The 21672-nt window shown below is 42.4% G+C and overlaps 1 protein-coding gene across 1 annotated transcript in view; it reads right to left on the minus strand.

Annotated features, from left to right (window-relative positions):
* Window positions 1–546: 546 nt before the first annotated feature.
* Window positions 547–21672, minus strand: part of bcl11bb (BCL11 transcription factor B b) — a 31321-nt gene continuing 10195 nt past the window's right edge. Inside the window, exon 3 of the mRNA XM_053614029.1 lies at window positions 547–3924. Within this exon, the coding sequence (XP_053470004.1) occupies window positions 1964–3924 (1961 nt within the window). The 3' untranslated portion in view covers window positions 547–1963. The remainder of the gene's footprint in view (window positions 3925–21672) is intronic.

Below are 21672 nucleotides of genomic sequence, written 5' to 3' on the forward strand. Positions count from 1 at the left end.
CCTTGTACTTCAACACTGTAAACATTATTTTAAAGACAGAGTGTCATTTTTTCCTCCTTTTTATTATCATTATTTTTTTTTTTATTTTCTTCCAAGCTGGTGAATATCCAGCTATAAGTATCAGTGAAGAACTAGATGGCTTGGTCGTCTCAGACAAACTTGTGCGTTAAATTCGATTCTGAAAGGTAGTACGCATACGCACGTCAAATGCATAAATATTTAACCTCTTCTTTGTGATTTCTTGGTGTTGGAATACAAGTGTACACACTGCACAATCATTTGTGTGCTTGTTGGATTGAACGGCAGTAAAACACAAGCGTGTGTATCTGGGCCGGTTTGTCTCTGAGTATCTTGACTTTAACTATTTTCAACGTCTCTGTAATATTCAAGTTACCTTATTTTTACTTATGCTACCCAAAAGACATATACCGAGTTCCATATGGTAAGCTAGGCTTAAAGATCAAATCCTTTTTTTCTTATGGTATCTTTCAATGTCTTCAAACAAACAAAGAAATATTAAGTGCTGATTTGAAGCTTAATTTGGAATGAAAATAGTATGGAATTTTTTTTTTGTCTATTTAAAAAAAAAAAAAAGCAGCAGGCTGAGATTTCTAAGATTAGAGGGGAGAATGGTCATTTGTTAAAGCCACAGCAGCCCTCTGAACTGGTGAAGTGTGAAAAATAGGAGGTAGGGAGGCCTCCAACATCTAAAATAAGCACAATTTTTTCATTCCACTAAGCTTTGGAGAGTAAGCAGCCACTTAGGACATTTGCATGTTGCCATAACAAAACAATTTTGATAACAATTTAGTAAATAATACGTCTATAATACTGCAAGACTAGGTTAAGGAATGGTCCTGGCTGAGGTTTTTGTTAAAATTGTTTTTAACACTATGGGCCCTAGTGTGTTCATAACATCTCACAATTTTAATCAGCTAAACATTTCATTTCAATCAGGATAAAATAAGCAAATCGGCATGTTTACTCTGCTACGAGGCCAAACCCATTAACGTGTGTATTAAGAAAATATACACTGGGTGGTGTATTTTGTTTTACAATTTGTGGTAATGTAAACATTTGGATCAGAAAAATACGGGCTATATTACATTATCAGCCTCGTGAAGAATACAATAAATCTGCAGTCTCTAAATGAGTATATTGTCGTAGGGTCGAATTTGTTTTGATGAAGCTTGACAGCTGAAATCATAAAAGTCATATCAAGAGCATACTCAGCTGGATGGTGGTCAAAAGGTAATCATTAAAATACAGTCAAACTGTCATCCAGCTGCCTGAGACATCCCTGGTATTCCATATCCCTCGAATTTGTTTCATATTTATTGTCAAGTTGACATTCAGTGCTTTATGTTTTTAATTTATCACCCACGTCTGGTGTGACTGCAAACAGCAGAAGTACACAAGAAAATCTCTCTCTCTGATTTTTAGAAGTACAACTTCTTCAGGATTTAGCAGGACAGGTTAAAGTTACTTCTTTTCCTTTCAGGAAATTCCTCAAACAAAATGGTGGCAGAATGCCGAAATCTCAGTATGTGTCATATCTTAAAAATGGTGTCTGAAAATAATATTCGAACAAAGGAATGCATTAAAACCCCTGCATATGCCATAATATACCTGCACATGCCATGTATCATCAAGAAATGATCCAATAAATACAGAAATTATTGCACAGTAGAAAGGCTCCATGGATTCTTAATGGACAAATTCCTGGTGGTTGCTGGGAATGCCAGCAGGGCTTTTTCAAATCCATCCACAGACATTTACTAACGTTCTTATTTCTCAGGTGGCACTAGAAAAAAACAAAAACAAAACACAAAACAAAACAAAACAAAAACAAACAAAAAAACACACCAAAATCATTCCAAAAACTCTATACTTAGATTTATTCAAAAGATTATCCAGCTAAACTCATGATACTGTCTGAAGTATGTGCTTTAGTTCACATAACTCAGGCTCGATCTGCCTGCTCAAGTTTGACATCGTTGCTCATCAAGTGTTCACCATGCCACTTCTTCATGTGTTTTTCCAGGGTGCTGTAGACGCTGAAGGGCATGTGGCAGATGTCGCAGCGATACACCTCCTTGCCAAACTGGCCATGGGTCTTCATATGGCGTGTGAGCTTGCTGCTCTGTGCACAGGCATAGCTGCACAGGTCGCACTTGTATGGCCTCTCGCCCGTATGGCTGCGCCGGTGTACTGTCAGGTTGCTGCAGTTCTTGAACACCTTGCCACAGAACTCGCATGTGTCACTCCTCCGGCTCTCTTTAGAACCAGGAGGCCTGCCAGGACCCGGACCTCTGAGTTGGAGGTGTGGTGTGCTGCTGCCACTTCGTCCTGACAACACTCCACCTTCCAGCAGCTCCCCAGGGGGCGTGGAAAAGCGCAGACTGCCCGTCTCTGAGGACGAATGCTCAGAGGATGTGGCAAAAGGTGACTGCCGGGAGTCACCAAAGCCCAGAAAGGGCTCCCTGATGTAGTGGCGGGAAGCAGCGTAGCCAGCCAACAGCTGAGAGTACACATTTTCAGAAGAAATGAGTGGCAGAGATGGAATCTCCATGTCCTTCTCTACTTTGATCCTCTTGGATGAGGAGCCAGAGAGGTTTAGGCTAGAGATAGGTGCAGGCTTCTGCTGGAACAAACCTGCCATGGAGTCCTCGGGTCCACAGCCCCTGCCGTTAACCATGGGTCGACCCTCTGTATCTATTTCTCTGGCTGATGAATCTGTGTCTGCCTCTTCCCTAGGCCTGTTGCCCAAAGGCAGTCTCAGGTGATTGTCGATGTCATTATATTGGCTTTCCTTCCCTCTGTCAATGGAGAGTGGTTTCTCTGTCATTAAAGGTTGGGACTCGTTCTCCCGGTTTCTGCTGAGCTCAGAGTCCATGCTGAGATTAGATGCAGGCCTGCTACTGCCATTCTGTTGCTCTTCTATCTCCTCTTCTTCCTCATCCTCCTCCTCATCTTCCTCGTCTTCATCATCATTGTACATTATTTCCCTGCCCTCTCCGCTCTTTTGCTCCTCTCCTGTTGAATCACGCCTGCCCCGATCTGGTGAGCTGCTCAATGAACCTGACTTCTGTAAGTGGGTCTTCATATGCCGTTTCAACTTGCTGGCCTGAGAGCAGGCATGATCACACAGGTGGCACTTGTAAGGCCTCTCACCAGTGTGACTGCGCCGATGTACTATCAGATTGCTCTGAAACTTAAAGGTCTTTCCACAGAACTCACAGGACTTGACCTTGCCTGCTTGGCTCAAGGTTGGTGATGAGCTGGACCTGGGAGCAGCTGGAAGTGGCTGTGTTGGCGTTCCTAGGAAAGGCGCTGGCTTGGCACCAGGCTGAAAGAGTGTGGGGCTGAGGAGCCTATGCACAGGGGGCACACGGTTAGGTGAGAGAGGAGGTGTGGGCCCACCATTGTTGTTGTTATTGCCGGCCAGCTCACGGAGGCGGCGGGAGAAATCCATGGATGGCGGTTCCATGGGCATTGGGGCCAGGCGCATCACCCGCTCAAAGGCACTGGGATGCTGGGTGAGAATGCCCATCTCCTCCGGGCCCAGTCGGTCAAGGGGATGACGTGGCGGTGGAGGTGGGCTTACAAATGGTGGTGTAGATGGCAAGCGGGTCTCCATGTATCCAGTGGGCTGAGGCTCTCGTAGAAGAGGTGCTGCCATGCGGAGCAAGTGGAACGGGTTGCTGCTGTCTCCCAGGAAACTGGCAAGAGGTGAGCGAGGCAGGGCATCTGCTCCCAAAGGAGGGGGCAATGCCATACGGGGTGTAAGGGAGCAGCTGGAAGGGTGGTTGTCCAGGTAGATACGGATGCCGTGCGTGTTCTGAGCATGCTGCAGCAGGAACCAGGCGCTGGTGAAAGTCTGCTTGCATGTGGTGCAGATGTAGCTAGAGGGCTCATCTTTCCCTGGAAGACACAAAAAGTACATGGTGTGAATGAATGCATAAAAATTAGTGCTTAACTCTGCAACACACTCCTAGGAGAGCCTCTGATGGCACACTTTAATAGATTTTCATGTCATTCCTGCATCTGTTTGTTCGCGGCAATGGCTATGGGTGTAATCAAAGGGAAGAGTTCTCTATGATGAGGTTCATGGATCATTTCACTTTAAAAATTAAACAGGCAACATGTGAGCGGCATCTCACCGCACTCTGGTGACAGCCATTTTATGAGACAAAATGAAAATTGCATCGCTGTAAGTGGGAGAGCCGAATCGGCTGATACTCTGCCAGGTTATCAGTGGCCTCACGGTGCCTGCTGTTCGCTAAACCCTCAGTGGAGAGGATGTGTCTGTACGTGACTGGGTAAGGATCAAGGGCCAGAGGGTGGAGGGTTGGTGTGTGAGCGTTTCCCTGAGACTCCCTGAGGGCTGGAGCCTTATGCAGATGGCAGGTACAGCCTGAAGGCCTCAACGCATTATGCTAATGCTAATTCCAGACAGGCTTTAATATACAGCTCAATTCACAGACTCACACACACACACATTTGACACATTTGCTATTTCCATATGGGAATAAGTGCGTAGCAAAGGCAGGGTAAAGAGAAGATGAAGAAATAGAAAGAAAAAACAAGTGAGGTGGTGATCAGTTTTACCCCGACTCATAAAACTGCATTACAATGTCTAGTACTACCTGTAAAGCTGATATGTGTGGAATACGGATGTAGAATACATATATGGCAAAAAATACATGATAATCATTTGGCAGTGAAAGTGAGCCGTAAACTCACCTATTAGTGAGTGAAATATGATATACACAATGGAAAATTTTGGGGTTTTTTTATATTATAATATGGGTCAGGTTTTCAGCTCTGGCTCCAGACAGAGAAGATTATAATGGTGGCTCTATTTTGTCTTGTGTGTGTGGGTGTGTGTGTGTGTGTAGAGTTACTGTGTGCTAATGGGGGTGTGGTATTGTCTCTACGGCTGACAGGGGCCAAAGGGTGTTATTGGGGCCATGGCCAGGGGCTTGTATGGCATGGCCAGAGTCCCACTGGTGTTGCTCTGTTGGAGATGAGAGAAGTGTGGGGGCCTGATGTCCGTGTTTAGTTTGGCCGGCCTTCACACACATGGCTGACAGGAGGGAGCAGAAAGAGGGGGAGGATTTGATACTAAAATATAAACGTGCCTGCTCCTTTCCCTTCTCAGCGTGCATGGAACTCAGCCCGGAGCTGAAGTGTGGATCAGGAGTGGACGTAATTGATGTCCCCCCATGAGTTCTAATGACGCCTCGTCAAGATCACACATTCCTCAAGTGAGTGCTTAGTGCCGAACTGGATTTTTCTAAATAGAGAGGTGGGAGATGGGAGATGGCAATGAGACAGACAGGGAGAGTGATAGAGAGGGGGTGTGAGGAGAGGGACTGGCTGAATGTGTGTATGTGTGTGGGTCTCTTTATGAGTGTGCGCCTCTACTCTGCCATAAATGTGCGCTCAAGCTCTGGCAATTTGCATCTTATCACTTCTTACAGAAAGAGCCATATGTTGCCAAAGGAGCGTGTCAGCTAACAGACAGGCAGGCCTAATGACAACCAAAGACAAATTTCATCAACTTTCAAAACAAGCTTCAGAGAGCAAGAGAGAGAGAGAGAGAGAGAGAGAGAGAGAGAGAGAGAGAGAGGCAGAATGAGAGAAGCCCATCATGAATAAGTTAAAATATGCTAATGACCCATCAGAGAGCCATGTCTTGCAACGGCAGCTTGTGTGGTGTGATGGTGTGAAATTACCCATCAGCCACCTCAGGATCACAAATCTCCATCTGATCATGGCCCATTGGGTCGCACCGCATGGCACCGGGCAGGGCTGTGCCACACTGCACTGCTCCAGCCAATAAAAGTGCTCATTAAGGAATCATTGCCACTCGCTCTGTGATTCAATTTGCAGCAATTACAGTGGTCCATGCTAAAAAAAAAGCTCTCGCTGTGGGCTGTGGAGGTCAACTAGCAGTTAGCAGAGCGCCTTCTCCGCTCTCAGGGTGTTCGTTGTGAGAGCCTAATGGCCTCATTTTCCCCCGCCCCTCACACTTCCATAAATAATGCAGGGATTACAGGTTAAATGGCTAAGTTGAGTCACGGCTGTTATAAAATATGCCAGGCTGCGCAGCATTTCATTGCAAGCCAAACTCGCAGCGCTAATCATTGAGGAGGGGCTCGCTTCCCGTCACATTGTGTCTGTGTGTGTGTGATTAATGATGCGTGTGTGTATTAGAGGTGGTCCGGCATTAAAGTTCCCCACCCTAGTGGATTTGGTGTTACAGAACCACACAGCCAATTAAGCCATCCTTTGAGAGAGCGTTTCAGGGTTTAGCTCTCATTTAAAACGAGGCTATTTGGCCTTTTTGAGGCGATTAGAATGCGTGTAATGGTAAAAGGAGGCTGTTTGATATTTAATTATCTCTGAGGAAGTTCATAAGTCTCATGTCTTGAGAAAAGGAGATACTAACATGGTTGCTAGCTCTAACACCTCGAGCACTACAACAATGCCCATCCATGTTAAGTGATCTGAGAGAGACGTTGCCAGTCACAGTGATGTGTGTGTGTGTGTGTGTGTGTGTGTGTGTGTGTGTGTGTGTGTTTGTAAGCCTTACGCCTTGCACTTCTGGGAGCTCAGCTTCCAGAATGTGTCACATTACTAGCAGTGGAAGATGCTACGACGGTACATTTGCATAGAGAACAAAGGACGAGGTGATAACGCACCGAATGTGACACCCCCCGGCAGCGCCCACGCCCCCTCTGAGAACCTGTCACCCACTGTGTGACACCTGGCACGGTGCCCACATTAGCATGGCTGTGATCTGCAGCTCCTGGGCACCCACGGGGCCTCACCTCACATCGCTGATGTCTTGTTTCAGATGATGGCGGCTAATCAAGAGGCCAGACTGCCATGCAAATCACACATACACACACACACACACACACACACACACACACACACGGATGCATGCATGGTGGTGTGGGACATGCTGCCACTGCTGTAGAAAAGCTGTTTCTGCTGCAGATACACACCAGGACATCTGTGTACATATATTTGTGTGCATGTGTGTGTCTTTGGGAAAGAAAGACCTCCCAAGACTGTGCTGCTATCTCTCTTTAGAAATCTTGATATTCTCAATATGTCTTTAATCACAGCCTGTCCACTACATAATGCAGCATTTTTATGAGCGTGCAGTTTATAGTCATGCCTGAATCAGTGTGCTGATGAAATACCACAATGCAGTGAAATATAGATTTATATATCTGAAACAGCACCTTCTTATTTCCTACACCGCACACCGGGCATGCCACACGGCATCATGGGTATTTTGTGCCAGTTGGGGTATATTGTTTGGATGCAAGTCGATTGGGATTACCAAGAAGCACGCTGGATATTATCTACTACAATTTCAGACATGACTACAAAGTTCTAGACAATAGTGTAAAATAATGGAGAGGGTCTATATCAGTGCTAGCTTAGCAGTCAAGGCTCTGTCTTAGTGACCAGAAGGTTGTGAGTTCAAATCCCATGACTGCTAGAGAGCTACTGCTGGGTCCTTGAGCAACCAACCATATTAAAGAAGAACACTTCAGTATTACTATGGACAAGAAAAGTTGTGATTTTTTTTTTTAAATGCTTACTCACTTACAATGGCTGTCAAAGGGCAGCTTTTGAATTTAGTCAATAAATGTTTAAACTACAACAATAGAAAGTCAAAACTAAAACGGTTACACTGTAACAATAACCATGGGGCCCAATTTGAAGCATGACTATGTTTACTTCGAGATGTCTGTGTTAACCAGTTGTATCATCCATTACCAAACTTCATTTTTGGAATAATGAGCTGCCCTTAGGCTTCCATTATAATTGCTTTTCAAGTAAACAGGTTTCAGTACAGGGAACCATCTTGAAATTCTTGTCCGCTGTGACTGCACGTACGGTACAAATGTTGTGGATCAGGGCTGTCTGGTATAAATGGGCTACCAGGGCTGTCGTTCAAGAAAAGAAAAACATCCCATAATAATAAGGCTCAAACTTTGGCCTCCAAATCATCTTATTGGTGTTAGGAAATGGGTTGGAGTGGATTATTATTATTTACTTTTGTGGAACCAAGAACAAGAGCACCGCCATCCATCCATCCATGTACCGCTTATCCTCCATAGGGTCGCGAGGGGAACCTGAAGTCTATCCCAGGGGACTCTGAGCACAAAGTGGGGAACACCCTGGATGGGGTGCCAACTCATCGCAGGGCTCAATCGTGCACACATTCACACACTACAGACAATTTATAGATACCAATCGGCCTACAACACACGTCTTTGGACTGGGGGAGGAAACCGGAGTACCCTGAGGAAACCCTGAAGCACGGGGAGATCATGAAGAACAAGCGAGAATCAAACCCTCAACCCAGGAGGTACGAGGCAGATGAAAGCACCATCAACGGTTGTAAATAAAAAAAATACACAGAATGGTAAGAAGTAGAGGCTGTGGCTGATTTCTTTCTAGCCCAGTCTGTAGACTCAAGCAGACCTGACAACTCACCCCCCCTATAGATTTGTTCTGCATTTGGGCTGCTTTATTTATACCTGCTTCACTGGCTCACCCATATGGCTTGGTTTAAACTTTGGGTCTGTGTTGTGTACGGGTGCTTTAGTGTAGAAGGAACTGGGGAGGTAGCAAACAAGTGGATGCGGTAACTCATGATCACTTATTGCCAGGTTCGAGATCACAAATACCATGCTATATTAAAGTATAAAATCGACCAGGTAGATAGTCAACCAGATTTTTCCGATTCTCTTCACAGAAAAAGATGAATCGGAGATATCAGAAAATAAAAGAGAATATATAATAACCCCCTACAGCATACCATGCAAGTTTATTCTTACTTACACACTTTTCTAAATGTTCATGTTAACGACCGAACTTGCTATCTAACTAACATGAATGGAAACACAATGTTTAGTTATCAACACATCCATTTTCCATACCACGTATCCTACACAGGGTCGCACGGAGCATGTAGCCTATCCCAGGGGACTCGAGGGTGGGTACGAGGCAGGGGTAACCTTTGACTGGGGTGCCAACCCATCGCAGGGTGCAATCACAGACACACACACACACACACACACACACACAGACTCTGGACAATTTAGAAATGCAAATCAGCTTACAACACATGTCTTTGGACTGGGGGAGGAAACTGGAGTACCCAGAGGAAACCCCCAAACGAGCAAACTCCGTGCACACAGGGCAGAGGCGGAATTCAAACCCCCAACCCCAGAAGTGTGAGGCAAACTTGCTAACCACTAAGCCATCGTGCCCCTCCGTTTTTAGTTATATATAGTAATATAACTCTATACAAATCAAATCTTTATGAGGACTATGGTTGCTGTTAGATTACGGAATACAGTATATTGGCAATATTTCCTGATAAAACCTGCAGATGAAGGGTCACAACACATCTTAGGTGCACAACTGGACACACCTCCTGGCCTCCTGGGTCGGAGTGTGTGTGTGTGGAGCAACTAAGCCAGTCTGAATGGTGCGCGCACACACACACACACACACACACACACACACATATTTTAGAAGCAGACCGGTTGTGGCTCCACCTGCAGGATGACTGAGGAGAGATGTGGCTGCAGTACACACTTACACACACACACACACACACACACACACACACACAATGGACTGAAGATAGAAGACTGGACACAAATGCTTCCTTCAGCTCATACACACACAACATGAATCTTGGCTGGATGCCCGCTTTCCAGCAGGTGGTGTACTGTATTTGTGTGTGTGTGTGTGTGTGTGTGTGTGTGTGTGTGTGTGCCAGATCAATGAACCTCTATAAGCTAGACATTTTGCTACAACTCCATCTCCCAGCACAGGCTAGGATACACAAGCATCTAATTGAAAACACATACAGGGCCTGAGTGGTGTGCCATCATCAGATAGACATGACGGGAGCAAGAGCAGGGATCCTGAGCCAGAGGCAGGAGCAGACAGTGCAAAATAAGTGGAAAGACATCTCTGTCAATAAGAGCTATGACTCCTGGCCTGGTCACAGCAATACAGAGTGCACTAGCAAAGCTTTTCATGGCATCGTAGCAAGCCTGAATCATGGTTCGGGCACAAGCCCCAGTATGTGTCGCTACGCTAAGACGCGGCTGGCATGAGCCACCGATGGCGAAGGGCTCGAGGGGTTTGATGAATGACACTCGAGCTTGTGGTTGAAGGGAGACGCAGACCGCCGTGTAGGGAAGAAAGGGAAAAAAAGCAAGCGAGAGGAACGAGATCAAAGGGAACGTGAGCTGGGCGCTATGCATCTCGTCAATCTTCTCCTGGATGGGCACCATCTCCCTCCCACACATCCACAGGCTTTACACTTTCTCTCTCTCGCTTTCTCTCTCTCTCTCACACACACACTGAGAGAATCAGCACACAGATCAGCGTGAGAGCAGGTAGCTCTAACTGTCGGGAATGATACTCCAACGTGTTCATCATAACTGTGGGAGGTGCATATTGATCTCTTCAATTTTTGCAAGAGGAAGCCCGGAATCTATAAATGCACAAAACAAGCGTATCATGTCTTGTTTGTGTGTGTGTGCGCGTGTGTGCATGTGTGTGCACTTCTGCATGTGTGTGTGAACAAAATGGCACGAAGAACAGTCCCGTATGGGAAATAATTGCCCTGCCATTTTTTTGGATAACGTACCCCATAATGGTCCCCAGCTGAGCGCAGGCATCTAGACCCATTTAAAGGCCACTGTAAAACTCAGCAGACCTTCAGAGTGCCTTCCAAAGCAATCAGGCCGCTATAATCAGTGTGTGCGTGCATGTGTGTGTGTGTGTGTGTGTGTGTGTGTGTGTGCATGTACTATAAAATGGCTCCTCAGATGCCGCCCGGCCCTTATGATGGCAGAAGCTGCCACACATGCCAGCCACCTTACTGCCATGCCTGCTGGCATCGAGCCCCAACGCTGACCATATTACAGAGCTGTGTGTGTGTGTGTGTGTGTAGAACACGCCTTAGTAATTAAGTAAGTTTTTACCTTAGATCACGCAATCAGAAACAAACACTGACACTAACTGGGTTTTAAGCTAAAGGTTACAGTACATATAGACTTGAAAAGGAAGAGGAGAGGAAATGAGAAGACAAGAGAAGAGAAGAGAAGATGAAAGGATAAAAAATGAGAAAACAAGACAAATGAAAACAAAAATAAAAAGAGAAAACAGTTGAAAAGAATATATCACTATGCTATCAATCATGATACAGATCAGATTATGATACTACTAAGCTAAACTAACACTGAGCAATAAATTACCTCAAAAAGAACAAATAAATCATGGTAAATCCTGCCAGTCAGGTTTGAACGAAAATGGCCACGTCAACCAGCCGAATAACTCCCCTTCCCCCCACGCCACCCACCCCCGATCCTGCATGTACCCTTCTCCTGACTGCAGCCGTGGGGGAGTTAAACAAGAGGAGATTCGTTTTTCCCTTGGCTGTTATCACGTCGATGCATTTCAAACTCTGGCTCAGTTCCCTACATAGCTTATGGTTAAGGGGGCTCTTTCATCTCGGCAGTGCCTGTAGCGCCAGGGCCATGGCTAACTCAGCGAGCGCGTCGGGACAAGCCTGTGCTGGCACGAACAAAATCTGATAAGATCAGGGCCTTATTTCATTTCACAGGGGCTCCCACAGAGACAAAGAAGGGTACTTATGGTACCATGGTGTCCATAACCTCTCAGAGTTAAATCTATGTACTGTAATGACATGAGTTCTTATTAGCATGACACAACAAAGTCCCCCCCCCTCCCCCGTCATGATCTTTTTTAAAAAAAAAAAAGGGCTACATTTCAGGGCATCAGAGAACGAGAGTAGAACAGACTAGGACTTTGCCGTAGGCAAAGCTAAACCGGTTTCAGTTTACCGAGCGATGTCATACAGAGGCGAAGCCAGGTGAAACTGCCAACGATCAACTCTCCAGCCGTGAGAGAGTACAGCGTACAAGCGCGATTCTTGAGGAGAGGTCTGGCTTGTGTTTGCTGCACAGTGAAAACAGTATCCACAGCAAAGCGGCGGCATATGGCCCAGTCATGGTCAGCATGCGGCATTTATCACATCAAGACAGATCAAAATCAGCGCCAAGGAAAAAGACAGACAGTTTGAGTGAGGGAGGGGAAAATAAGACAGCCGTAAAAAAAAAAAAAAAAAAAGCGTATGAGAACTTCGGTGTTTAAAAGCGGTTGCGTTTTTATAATGCCACCCAGAACGCAACGACAATAACGGTGGCAGGCAAACGCCGCTGTAACTGAGATTACGTTCTGGCTGGTAACGCTCAAGCCGACACCACACTTTACCACTGAATTAAGCTCAGGCAATGAGATCTCGAGACGTTGTAATGTCTGCTAAGGAAAACTGTTTGTTTTAAACAGCCGCAGCTTCAGATCTCGCTTACTTGTTCAGCTAAGCTAGTCTTTCTCCATGAACAACACTGTTAGTCTGACTATTGATAGACAGTGGGCTAATCCTTCGGGGCCATGTAAGAAAAACGAGCAAGGAGGATTGTTTTCACAAGGACGCGCGTGTTTTTGCGTGTGTCTCTTTGAACTCCCCGCACTTTCACCTTTATACCTTCCCGAAGGGACGTAAGACAGACGGAAAATGTAAGTAAATAAATAAATAAATAAATAAATAAAAATGTGTGAAGGTGTGTAAAGATTCGATTAGAATCACTGTAAAAACCAGGAAAACACTGTCACGATGAAGTGATGTGCGACGTCTTAATGGAACATGACCCACATAATCTAGAGGTCCCTTCATAATATTAAGGAGCAGGAGAAGAAAAATAACGCGCGAAAGGAGAAAATCACAAGGGCTTTAAACGTACTCCAGAAGCGGAGGGTCGCATCTGGGCGTCAGCAATGCGGTTAGCTCGCAGAAGACACGACGAGAACGAGCTGCTGCTGACAGATCCAATGGGACATGATTCCTCACAAGATGAAAACTATAACCAGAGCAATGATGTTTTTAATAATTATAATAAAAACTTAGTCTCTGTTTTCCAAACTTGTGCCACAGCCAGGCAGTTTCTCACAAAATGTGAGAGAACATTAGGCGAGTCCAGAGAGAGACAGAGCGAGGGCTGAAAAGCGAGAGGGACCAAAAGGAAAACATCTGGCGAACACCGTCAGCACATGCTGAAATTTAGCGGCGGCGCTTGCAGCCTAAATTAGTGGCGAGTTTTATTCCCTGCTGTGGTAGGAAAAATATCAAATCGGTTGCCATATGACTACCATAAAGCGGTATGTGGAGCGTTTGATGCCTTCATGTGGGAGACTTTAACTCCTTACAGGGCGGCGAGTGGAAAGCACATGGCGTGTCGCTCTTTTCTGCCACACTTTAACTGATCCAGTATGGAGCAGGGTCGAAAAACCAATCAGCCTTCCTCAGGGTGGTGTAGGCCAGCCCCGAAAGCCACGCCTCCAATTCCATGAGCCTTTGCAGCTATGCAAAACTTCTGGGGATTTCACTGGGAAGCCAGTAGAATGGGTTTGTATCGTAACCTTTTTCCCCCCCAAAATACGACTCTCTACAAAAGAAAAGGTGGATGCTCTTGCCAGTAGTATGTGTTGTGTAATGTATCAAAAGTCTGAACAGGTTGGATTGCTAGAGCGCAAAAACGAAACAAAAAAACAGCACCCTGAAAAGTTGTTTACTCAAAACCTATTTATAGTTTAAGTCTAATTATTTATACCAACGACTGAAATATATCTCTTTAGAAAATTGTCATGAATTCTTTGCTCAAAGGTATTTTGCGAAGCTTTAAAGAAGCTTTAAATCCGTATCTATCGTCCGTTCTGAGACGAGAAGGTTTTTGTGGCGCGTGGACACTATAAAACCTTTAGAAAAGCCTAACTGGAATGAATTATTGCTCCAGTGATGGAAAGTTGAGTGAAATGACATAAGTACAGATTTGGTGAGATGTTCTCGCAAGATTTTTTACTGTTTAAGTAAGGTTAGAAATGTATGCATATTTGAATTGTTTTGTTCACCAACTTGAACTTGTTTCGAGTAAACAAGTTTCGGTTTTCGGTTATTTTCTCAGTACAGAGTAACATGAAGTTCAAATTATTGTCCGGGCATACACTACAGATATGCTGAACAGAGATTAGATTGAATGCTGGAGCATAATACACATAATGCTACACATAATGCTATAACAGTACAGATAATGATGTCAGGTCATGTAATATGCCACAATATTGTAAAAAAAAAAAAAACAACAACAACAAAAAACATACTGTATTGTTAAACAGATATCAGAGAATGTTATTTTTGTCCTTTTTTTGTTACAATGGAGAGCTGTTATTCATCATAATCTGTCAAACCCTTCAGTAAAACGTTCTAAAATAAACCATGAACACATGATACGTCATATGACATTATACATATTGTCATAATTATCTGTGAAGATGCATTACGCTTTATAGCGCCGCTTATTATGCATTATGTATGGTTAACGTGATGCGTTATAAATTCATAACACATTATATCACCAATACCAAAGAGTCCCGCTTTGTCTAGCGCCTTATGAGACCTGTCGTGATTTATTTTCTTGGATAAATGAATCACACCCGACAGAGTGACAGCTTAATAACTTAATTATTAAAGTGTATAACTTCACAACGAGTTTATCAAACTCATCCTGGATGTCGTCGAGATCGGTGATGTAACACGTTTTGTTTTAAACGCTGCTTGTAATGTGAATGATTTAGAAATGCATTATAAACATTGCTATCAAGTGTAACACCGTAACATGTTATGAATGTAGTCGTTGGTCATTGTGCATACGGCTTTCCTGGAAAGTGTTACTCATTATTCCGGCGCGTTCTGACATGAATTCGGTGATCGAGAAGTTTTAACCGGATACATAAAAGATAAACATGATATTAAGCTGTATGTCAGTCCCTTCATAGTCAGGTCTGTACTGAGGATACTGAGGACACACAGATACAGTTTACTCAACCTGTGCATTCTGAGTGACAGTGTGAGAAAATGGCTTTCATATCCGCTAACGATCTCTTGCTACTAACTAACTTGCCACACACACCTACCCTCCTCACACAAACACACACACATACACACACACACACTCACACTCTCTCTCTCTCTCTCTCTCTCTCTCTCTCTCTCTCTCTCTCTCTCTCACACACACACACACACAAAATGCCACTGTAACCTCTAATCACAACCCTGAAGGCTGGACATCAAATGCAGCAGAGTCGAAACCAGATGATCAGAGGTAATTAACGCAGTTTCATATGCAAATTTAATTAATGCAGAACTACAAAGTCATTATGCAAATGGAGTTTTCCTTGAGCCCCTGCGCAAATATTCATCGTTCGGAACAGGGATCAGTCTCGCCATCTTTCGAAAATCTCTCCTCTCTCAGACACACAAACACACCCACGAATGCACACACATACACATACGTACACACACACTCTCACACACACACACACACACACACACAGGCACACGCACACACACATGCACACTCACACCTCTCTCTTCAGGGACGACATATAAATGCGAGAGAAGTTCTTTCAAACTTGAGATGGTGGATTTTTTTTTTTGTATTTTTGGCACCGCACCAGGCTCTCGCTATCAGAGCAGGCAGCTGAGAGACTGGCTGAGATGATTTGGCACTGAAGCGAGACAATGAGACTGTTAGACCGGGACCGTATGAATATGCATGACACTGATTACTTTCCATGATTAAAGACTACTCTAATATTTAAATGAGAGCACGCTCGGTGATTAGACGAACACTGCAAAGGGCCAGCGTGCGAGGACGTGTGCTTGCTTAGGCAGATTTAAAAAAAAAAAAAAAAAAAAAAAAAAAAAGATTCACCGTGCAGCCTGCAATAAGCGCGGTGTAGGTGTCGTCTGCGCGGTTTTGCAAACGAGGAGAAAATTGATGGCATTTGTATTTCATAAAAGAACAGGTAGCGTCTTAAATAAGAAGCACGCTGTAATCAAGCCCAGCGGTTTACAGTTATACTGTGACACTCCAGACCTGTTTACAATTCCACAAATCTCACACACTCAGATATATGTTATATAGGAAACACAGATCACCATCTGCAGCCGTGAAACAAAAGCACTCATGGAGGACTCTTGATCAGGGTTTGGGCCTCGTCAGGCGAATGTTTAGACAAGAAAAACCTCAAAGGTTTGACGTACCAGTCTCACTCACCAATGATTACGCTCACATCTGGAAGCTGGATCATGCGCCACGGCAAGAGCGCTGCACTGATTCGACTGAAAATGCTAAAGAGTCGTTCAGTGCACCTAAGACGTGTGTTGAAATGTTACAGAGTGGGAAATATTCCTGCCTTTTGGCAAAGATCTGCTATTGACCCTGAATATGAATTTGAACAAATTAGTAAGAGTACAAACAGTGAACTGGTGATTTTCTTGATTCAGTAATGAGACGCAGGATAATCTATAATCAGAAGCTCAAATACTGAATTAGTCTCATTAATTCAATGTGTACAGTAATATTTTGCCTATTTATTAGAGCCACAGAGGTTTTTTTTTTTTTTTTTTTTGTACATTTATTTATTTTTTCTTCCTGAACTTTCTGCTTACAGAACACATTAGGTCCAAGTTAACGGTTTGGATTAAAACTATGAAATTCACGTGACCAGTCCAACAGGCTAATAACCAAATTGACTCTATAATAAATCTAACAGAATGTTCTAGACTTTTAGCACTGTAACAAAAGCAAAACTAAACACTGAATCCTGGACTATTCTTCACACACCCCACTTTGAGAACCCAATTTGCTATGATGTACACCTCTAAGCATTGTGTATCCGTACTTCCAAAATAATACATAATCAGTGATCGATTTCTGTTAGGTTATATTTACAGATTTAAAGGCGCCAATAATTGAATTTGATACGTACTATTGAGAGATGTTTCAAGACAATACAATATCATATAATACAAAACAATATAATACAGTACAATATAATGCATTAAAATACAATCTGATTCAGTATTGTACAAATAGTCTGATTTCAAGTTGAATAAATTTTTATTAAATTTTTAAAGTGTTAGCTTTGATAATTGTGAGGCCATGTCTCATTTACTGAAACTGACAGGCAAAATGCCATGGAGTAAGAGAGTGAAATAACACCTGGTATCTAAATAAATGTGTTTGATAATGTTTCTAAATAAAAATCACTAGTAATAAAAAGAGCTCTGAATATGAGCGCTATCCTTTTCCGTTTTTGTGTGTCCACTGCAGGTTTGGAAATCCTGAGAGAAAAGACATAAAAATTAAAGGGGTGGTCAGAAAATTATGTCGTGTGAATAACACTTTGCATGTAATGAAAGCAATTTGCTCAAGTTGGAAAAGACACGAGAAGACAGAAAAAAAAGAATTCACTTTGATTAATTCTGCTTTTTGCTTTTCAGCTTGGTGGAAAGTCGGTGAATCTTGGAGGGAAACTCGAAAACTGGAAAAAGGATGAGGTTTTCCGGAATTAAAAGAAAACTGAGTAACTGCTAATTATATAGTAATGTTCTTACAATTCCTTAATGCCACTTAACATAGCTCACAGTTACAAAAAAAAAAAAAGTAGTGAACATTAGCTAGCTAGCATGACGAGGAAGACGATCTAAGACGTTGTGGAAAACTTGATTATAATTAGCACTAATTTGCTATTTAAAAAAAAAAAAAAAAAAAAGGTGTTATCTTTAAAAAGTGTGAGGCCTGATAGACATAAAAGAAGGATGGAGAAAGGCAACAAGAAACAGTAATGCAAAATTTAAGGGGTGGTCAGGAAAAAATTGGAATAAAATTTTCCTGATGGAGGAATGAATTTATTTGAATGGGGACAAAAACATGGCACACTAAAAAAAAAAAAAAAAAAGTTATTTTTGCCTTGCATCTATGTGAACTTTAACCTTGCAAATTAGTAAAACATAAAAAGGACAAGATTGTGTGATTTAAAAAAAAAAAAAATTATTGAGTAATTGCTAATAATTTCTTAATATTGCCTGCTGCTCACAGTTGCCAAAAAAAAAAAAAAAAAAGCTAGCTAAGATTAGCTAAAACACTTTTCAGGATCACCTGATTTTTGCTCCAACGTGCTAATTAAACTCTGAGCCAAATTTCCAGTGTGAGATCTTTGGAAGTATGTTTCTGCACTAATACGACAAGGACAGGCCATCTGAGTCTAAATTCAGTGGCACTGATCCTTTAAGCTGGAGGTCAGGGATAACTTCCTCACACTTGAGCCAGCCATGCTGTTAAACTGCCCCAGCGGGAGCGTGATGTTGGGGAGAAAATGAGTTCAAATGACGGCCAAGGCTGCAATCGAGTTCAAATGTCTGCCAGTGTGCGTGCCAGGATCGGCCCTGTGGGACTGCAGTGGACAGAGGCACATATCTCTACACTCTCGCTCCATCCTCAGCAGGAAAGGTTATGAACATAACTGAAGGCCACTTTCCCTTTAATAGTTTTCTGGTGCCAATCTTTTTGTGCCTATGGCAAAGTACTGCCAGTGTTTAGACGTGAATAGCTTGACATAGTATGATTAGACATTCTCAGGATCTTAACGGTTAGCGTTGTGTACTCATCAAACTCTAACCTTGAGCAATCAGGAATCATACGTTCCTCCTGACCAAAGATAAAGCTTTACTGTCTTCAATTTGATAAGCAAAGTTTTCATGCTTTGAGAAACTACCGTTTGCCCTCGAGCTCCTCTCTAACCTGCATGTCTGCAGATAACCTTCATTTCCCAGACGCTTCTAAGTAAGGAATAAAATATGGCGTGATGTGCCGCTATAGGAAAATAATCAACAACTCGCTCCTAACAGTAACTCCATTTCACATCGAGCTAACACCATCCTGAAGTTATTTTTCTACAATAGCACATCCCAGTGTTTCATCCTTCTTACATCACACTAATTACAACAATTACGTCACTTTTTGACCACTACGATTACGTTTTATCCATTTATAGTTACATTTAATGTTGTGGCATATCCATGACACGAGTTAGTTCCTATTATCACTTACGTTATAGCATCTACGAACGTACGAACGTTCATGTTACCAAGAAACCAAAACACCTAAAGACTTTCCCATGCCGAAAAACGTACTGAGTGTTACAAAGCGCTGACACTGGAGACTCCTTGCATAAATATTTAAGGAATGTCTACTTAAGAAAACTTCACCATATCAACAATGATGCTCTTTTAATTGAAACAATCGTTTACAAAAATCTGTTGAGTATTAGCCTTAGATTATTGTCTGCTATACAAGTCCCTGTGATTTTGTTGTTATGATAGAAACCAGTATTTAAAGTATTTAAAGAATTAGGAATCAAACAGCCCTTTGGTGATGGAGGAAATGCGAATGTATGCAGTCGTCCATAACTATGATGGATAAAGGTTTTGTGAACATCGTAAATACTTTTACAACTACAAGATGCTAAGCTAGAAACGCTATCTACCTGGCTAAAACAAATCACAGAAATCTTCCTCTTTTTTCACTCACCTTCGTTATTGTGGTTATGTGATATCACTAGGCGTGTCGATATTTTAATCCCATACCTATTTGAGAAATTTAAATAAATTCAGTAAATCCGAGTTTATAATCTTTGCATTATTAATATTAAGACAATCGATCGTGCTATATTATGTATCATGCGGATGAGTTTTCCTGCACACCTAAATCCATACATAAGATTCCTTCTCTTGTGAATTTCTTTAAGCGCAAATAAAACGTAAAAAAAATGATATATAAATAAACTGTGAAGTAAATTCATTCGTGTCTATAGCAAGGTTCTGACACAATATAAGATGAGTGCATAGAAAATGATCAATAGAACAATTACAAAACTAATACCATTAACGACTGAACAATTCCAATGAGGTACTCATCTGTTCTACATAAACATGTGGACTGGAAATGGATTTAAAAATAATAATAAGTAGGGTAATGATGTGTTAATTGTAACCATTAGCAAGGCATTTTATACGATGTACTTCTCATCCAGCTTAATATTTTACAACTCAACCGCTGGCTACGAAACTCCGCAGTCAAACTAAATTCTGATATCCTATAATTCCATAAAACATCACAGTGTTATAATATTTTCACTTTAATGTATAGTGGAAACCTGAAAATGAGGTATAATTATGCACAGTAAGATGAATCTGCTGATTTAAGTCTCAAGCCAGTTTTAAACAGCAGTCTTTTAAGATTATTACTTGTCACACTGTACAAGACGACCCCAATGGTATCTTGGCCAAACATCTTCTTTAACAGACTGCGTGATAATGTACGTGTTCTCCGTGTCAAAATATACCAAAACATAAAGATCCTCTAACGATAGACCTGCAATGCAAGAAAACTATTACGTCATGCTTATGTTATCGATCAGCGTGATCCGGAAATCAGATCGTCTTATTGAAGAAATAAGGATACTCTTTTGTTTATGTTTTGTTTATCTTTGCCATTACTGTACTGTACTTTTTGTGTGATACGATGCCGTGTTCCTATTGGTGGTTTTTAGACGAGCGTCCTAGCAGCGGTCACTCTCTGAGATTAAAACATTTCGGACACTGACAGAACTTTTTGTCGTTGGACGTCACTGATCGCAATGGCACGATATCGGCGGCCGCTGAGTATTACGTTACGTGTTGTAAGGCCGCCGATCTCAACTCACGACCAAACTAGTATTTTAAGGTGTGTGGGGTTCATGTGTTAAGGCAGTTTTAACACACTACAGATTTGTGCTGAATAAAAGTGAGAGAATTGTATGCAAAGGTGTGAGAACATTGTGTGTGTGTGTGTGTGTGGTATGTGGCCTGTGCACACACGTTTTAAACTCTTTCTCAGGACCGAATGACCCATGGGTTTGACCTTGCTGGATCAGCATTTAGCTAGTACCCATTAAGAAAGATTGTCTGTTTTGTTTTATAAAAGTATGTCTGTTTTATTGTCTGTTTTGTTTTTTGATTTGAACAACATGCAACACTTGTCTGAAAAAGACATATCAAAATATTCATTTTTGAGTGCTGAGGTTAGGTTTGAAAGTAGAGATAGGGCTTGGTATAGACCAGCTAACTCGGTGGAAATCCCCATAAAAACAGTAATCTTAGATGCGGTGTTGAGACCTGTGTGTGTGTATAATGTTCAGTACGTTAGCTGCTGCTGTGCTCATGTTGCTCGTGGTAAACATGTAGTCCTGTAGCTCTGCTTTCTCTTGCATAACACTAAACAGCAAAAAAAAAAAAACTCTCCCTTAATAATAATAATAATCATAATAATACCTTCCTATTTCTTAGAGCCAGTGAATTTTAATGAGCTTCCCTAACTGTTTTTTCTCCTAATATATTAAATTCCCCCTACATATAGGGTAAGGTTCAGGATTCTTTTTTTTTTTTTTAAAGAAAATTGGTTTCAGCTGGCAAAGTGCTTCGGGCTGCAAAGGGATGTTTTATTACAAACGAGAAAGAGAGAGAGAAAGAAAGAAAGAAAGAAAGAAAGAAAAAGGAGAGAAGAAGAATGAGGGGGTTTCTTAGTAGGCATTCTTATTCTTTTTCGCGCACTTGCTTGATGTCATCTTCCACTGATCACGTTTCAT

This window comes from Ictalurus furcatus, chromosome 25 (assembly GCF_023375685.1).
Source record: "Ictalurus furcatus strain D&B chromosome 25, Billie_1.0, whole genome shotgun sequence".
NCBI classification, from domain to species: Eukaryota; Metazoa; Chordata; class Actinopteri; order Siluriformes; family Ictaluridae; genus Ictalurus; species Ictalurus furcatus.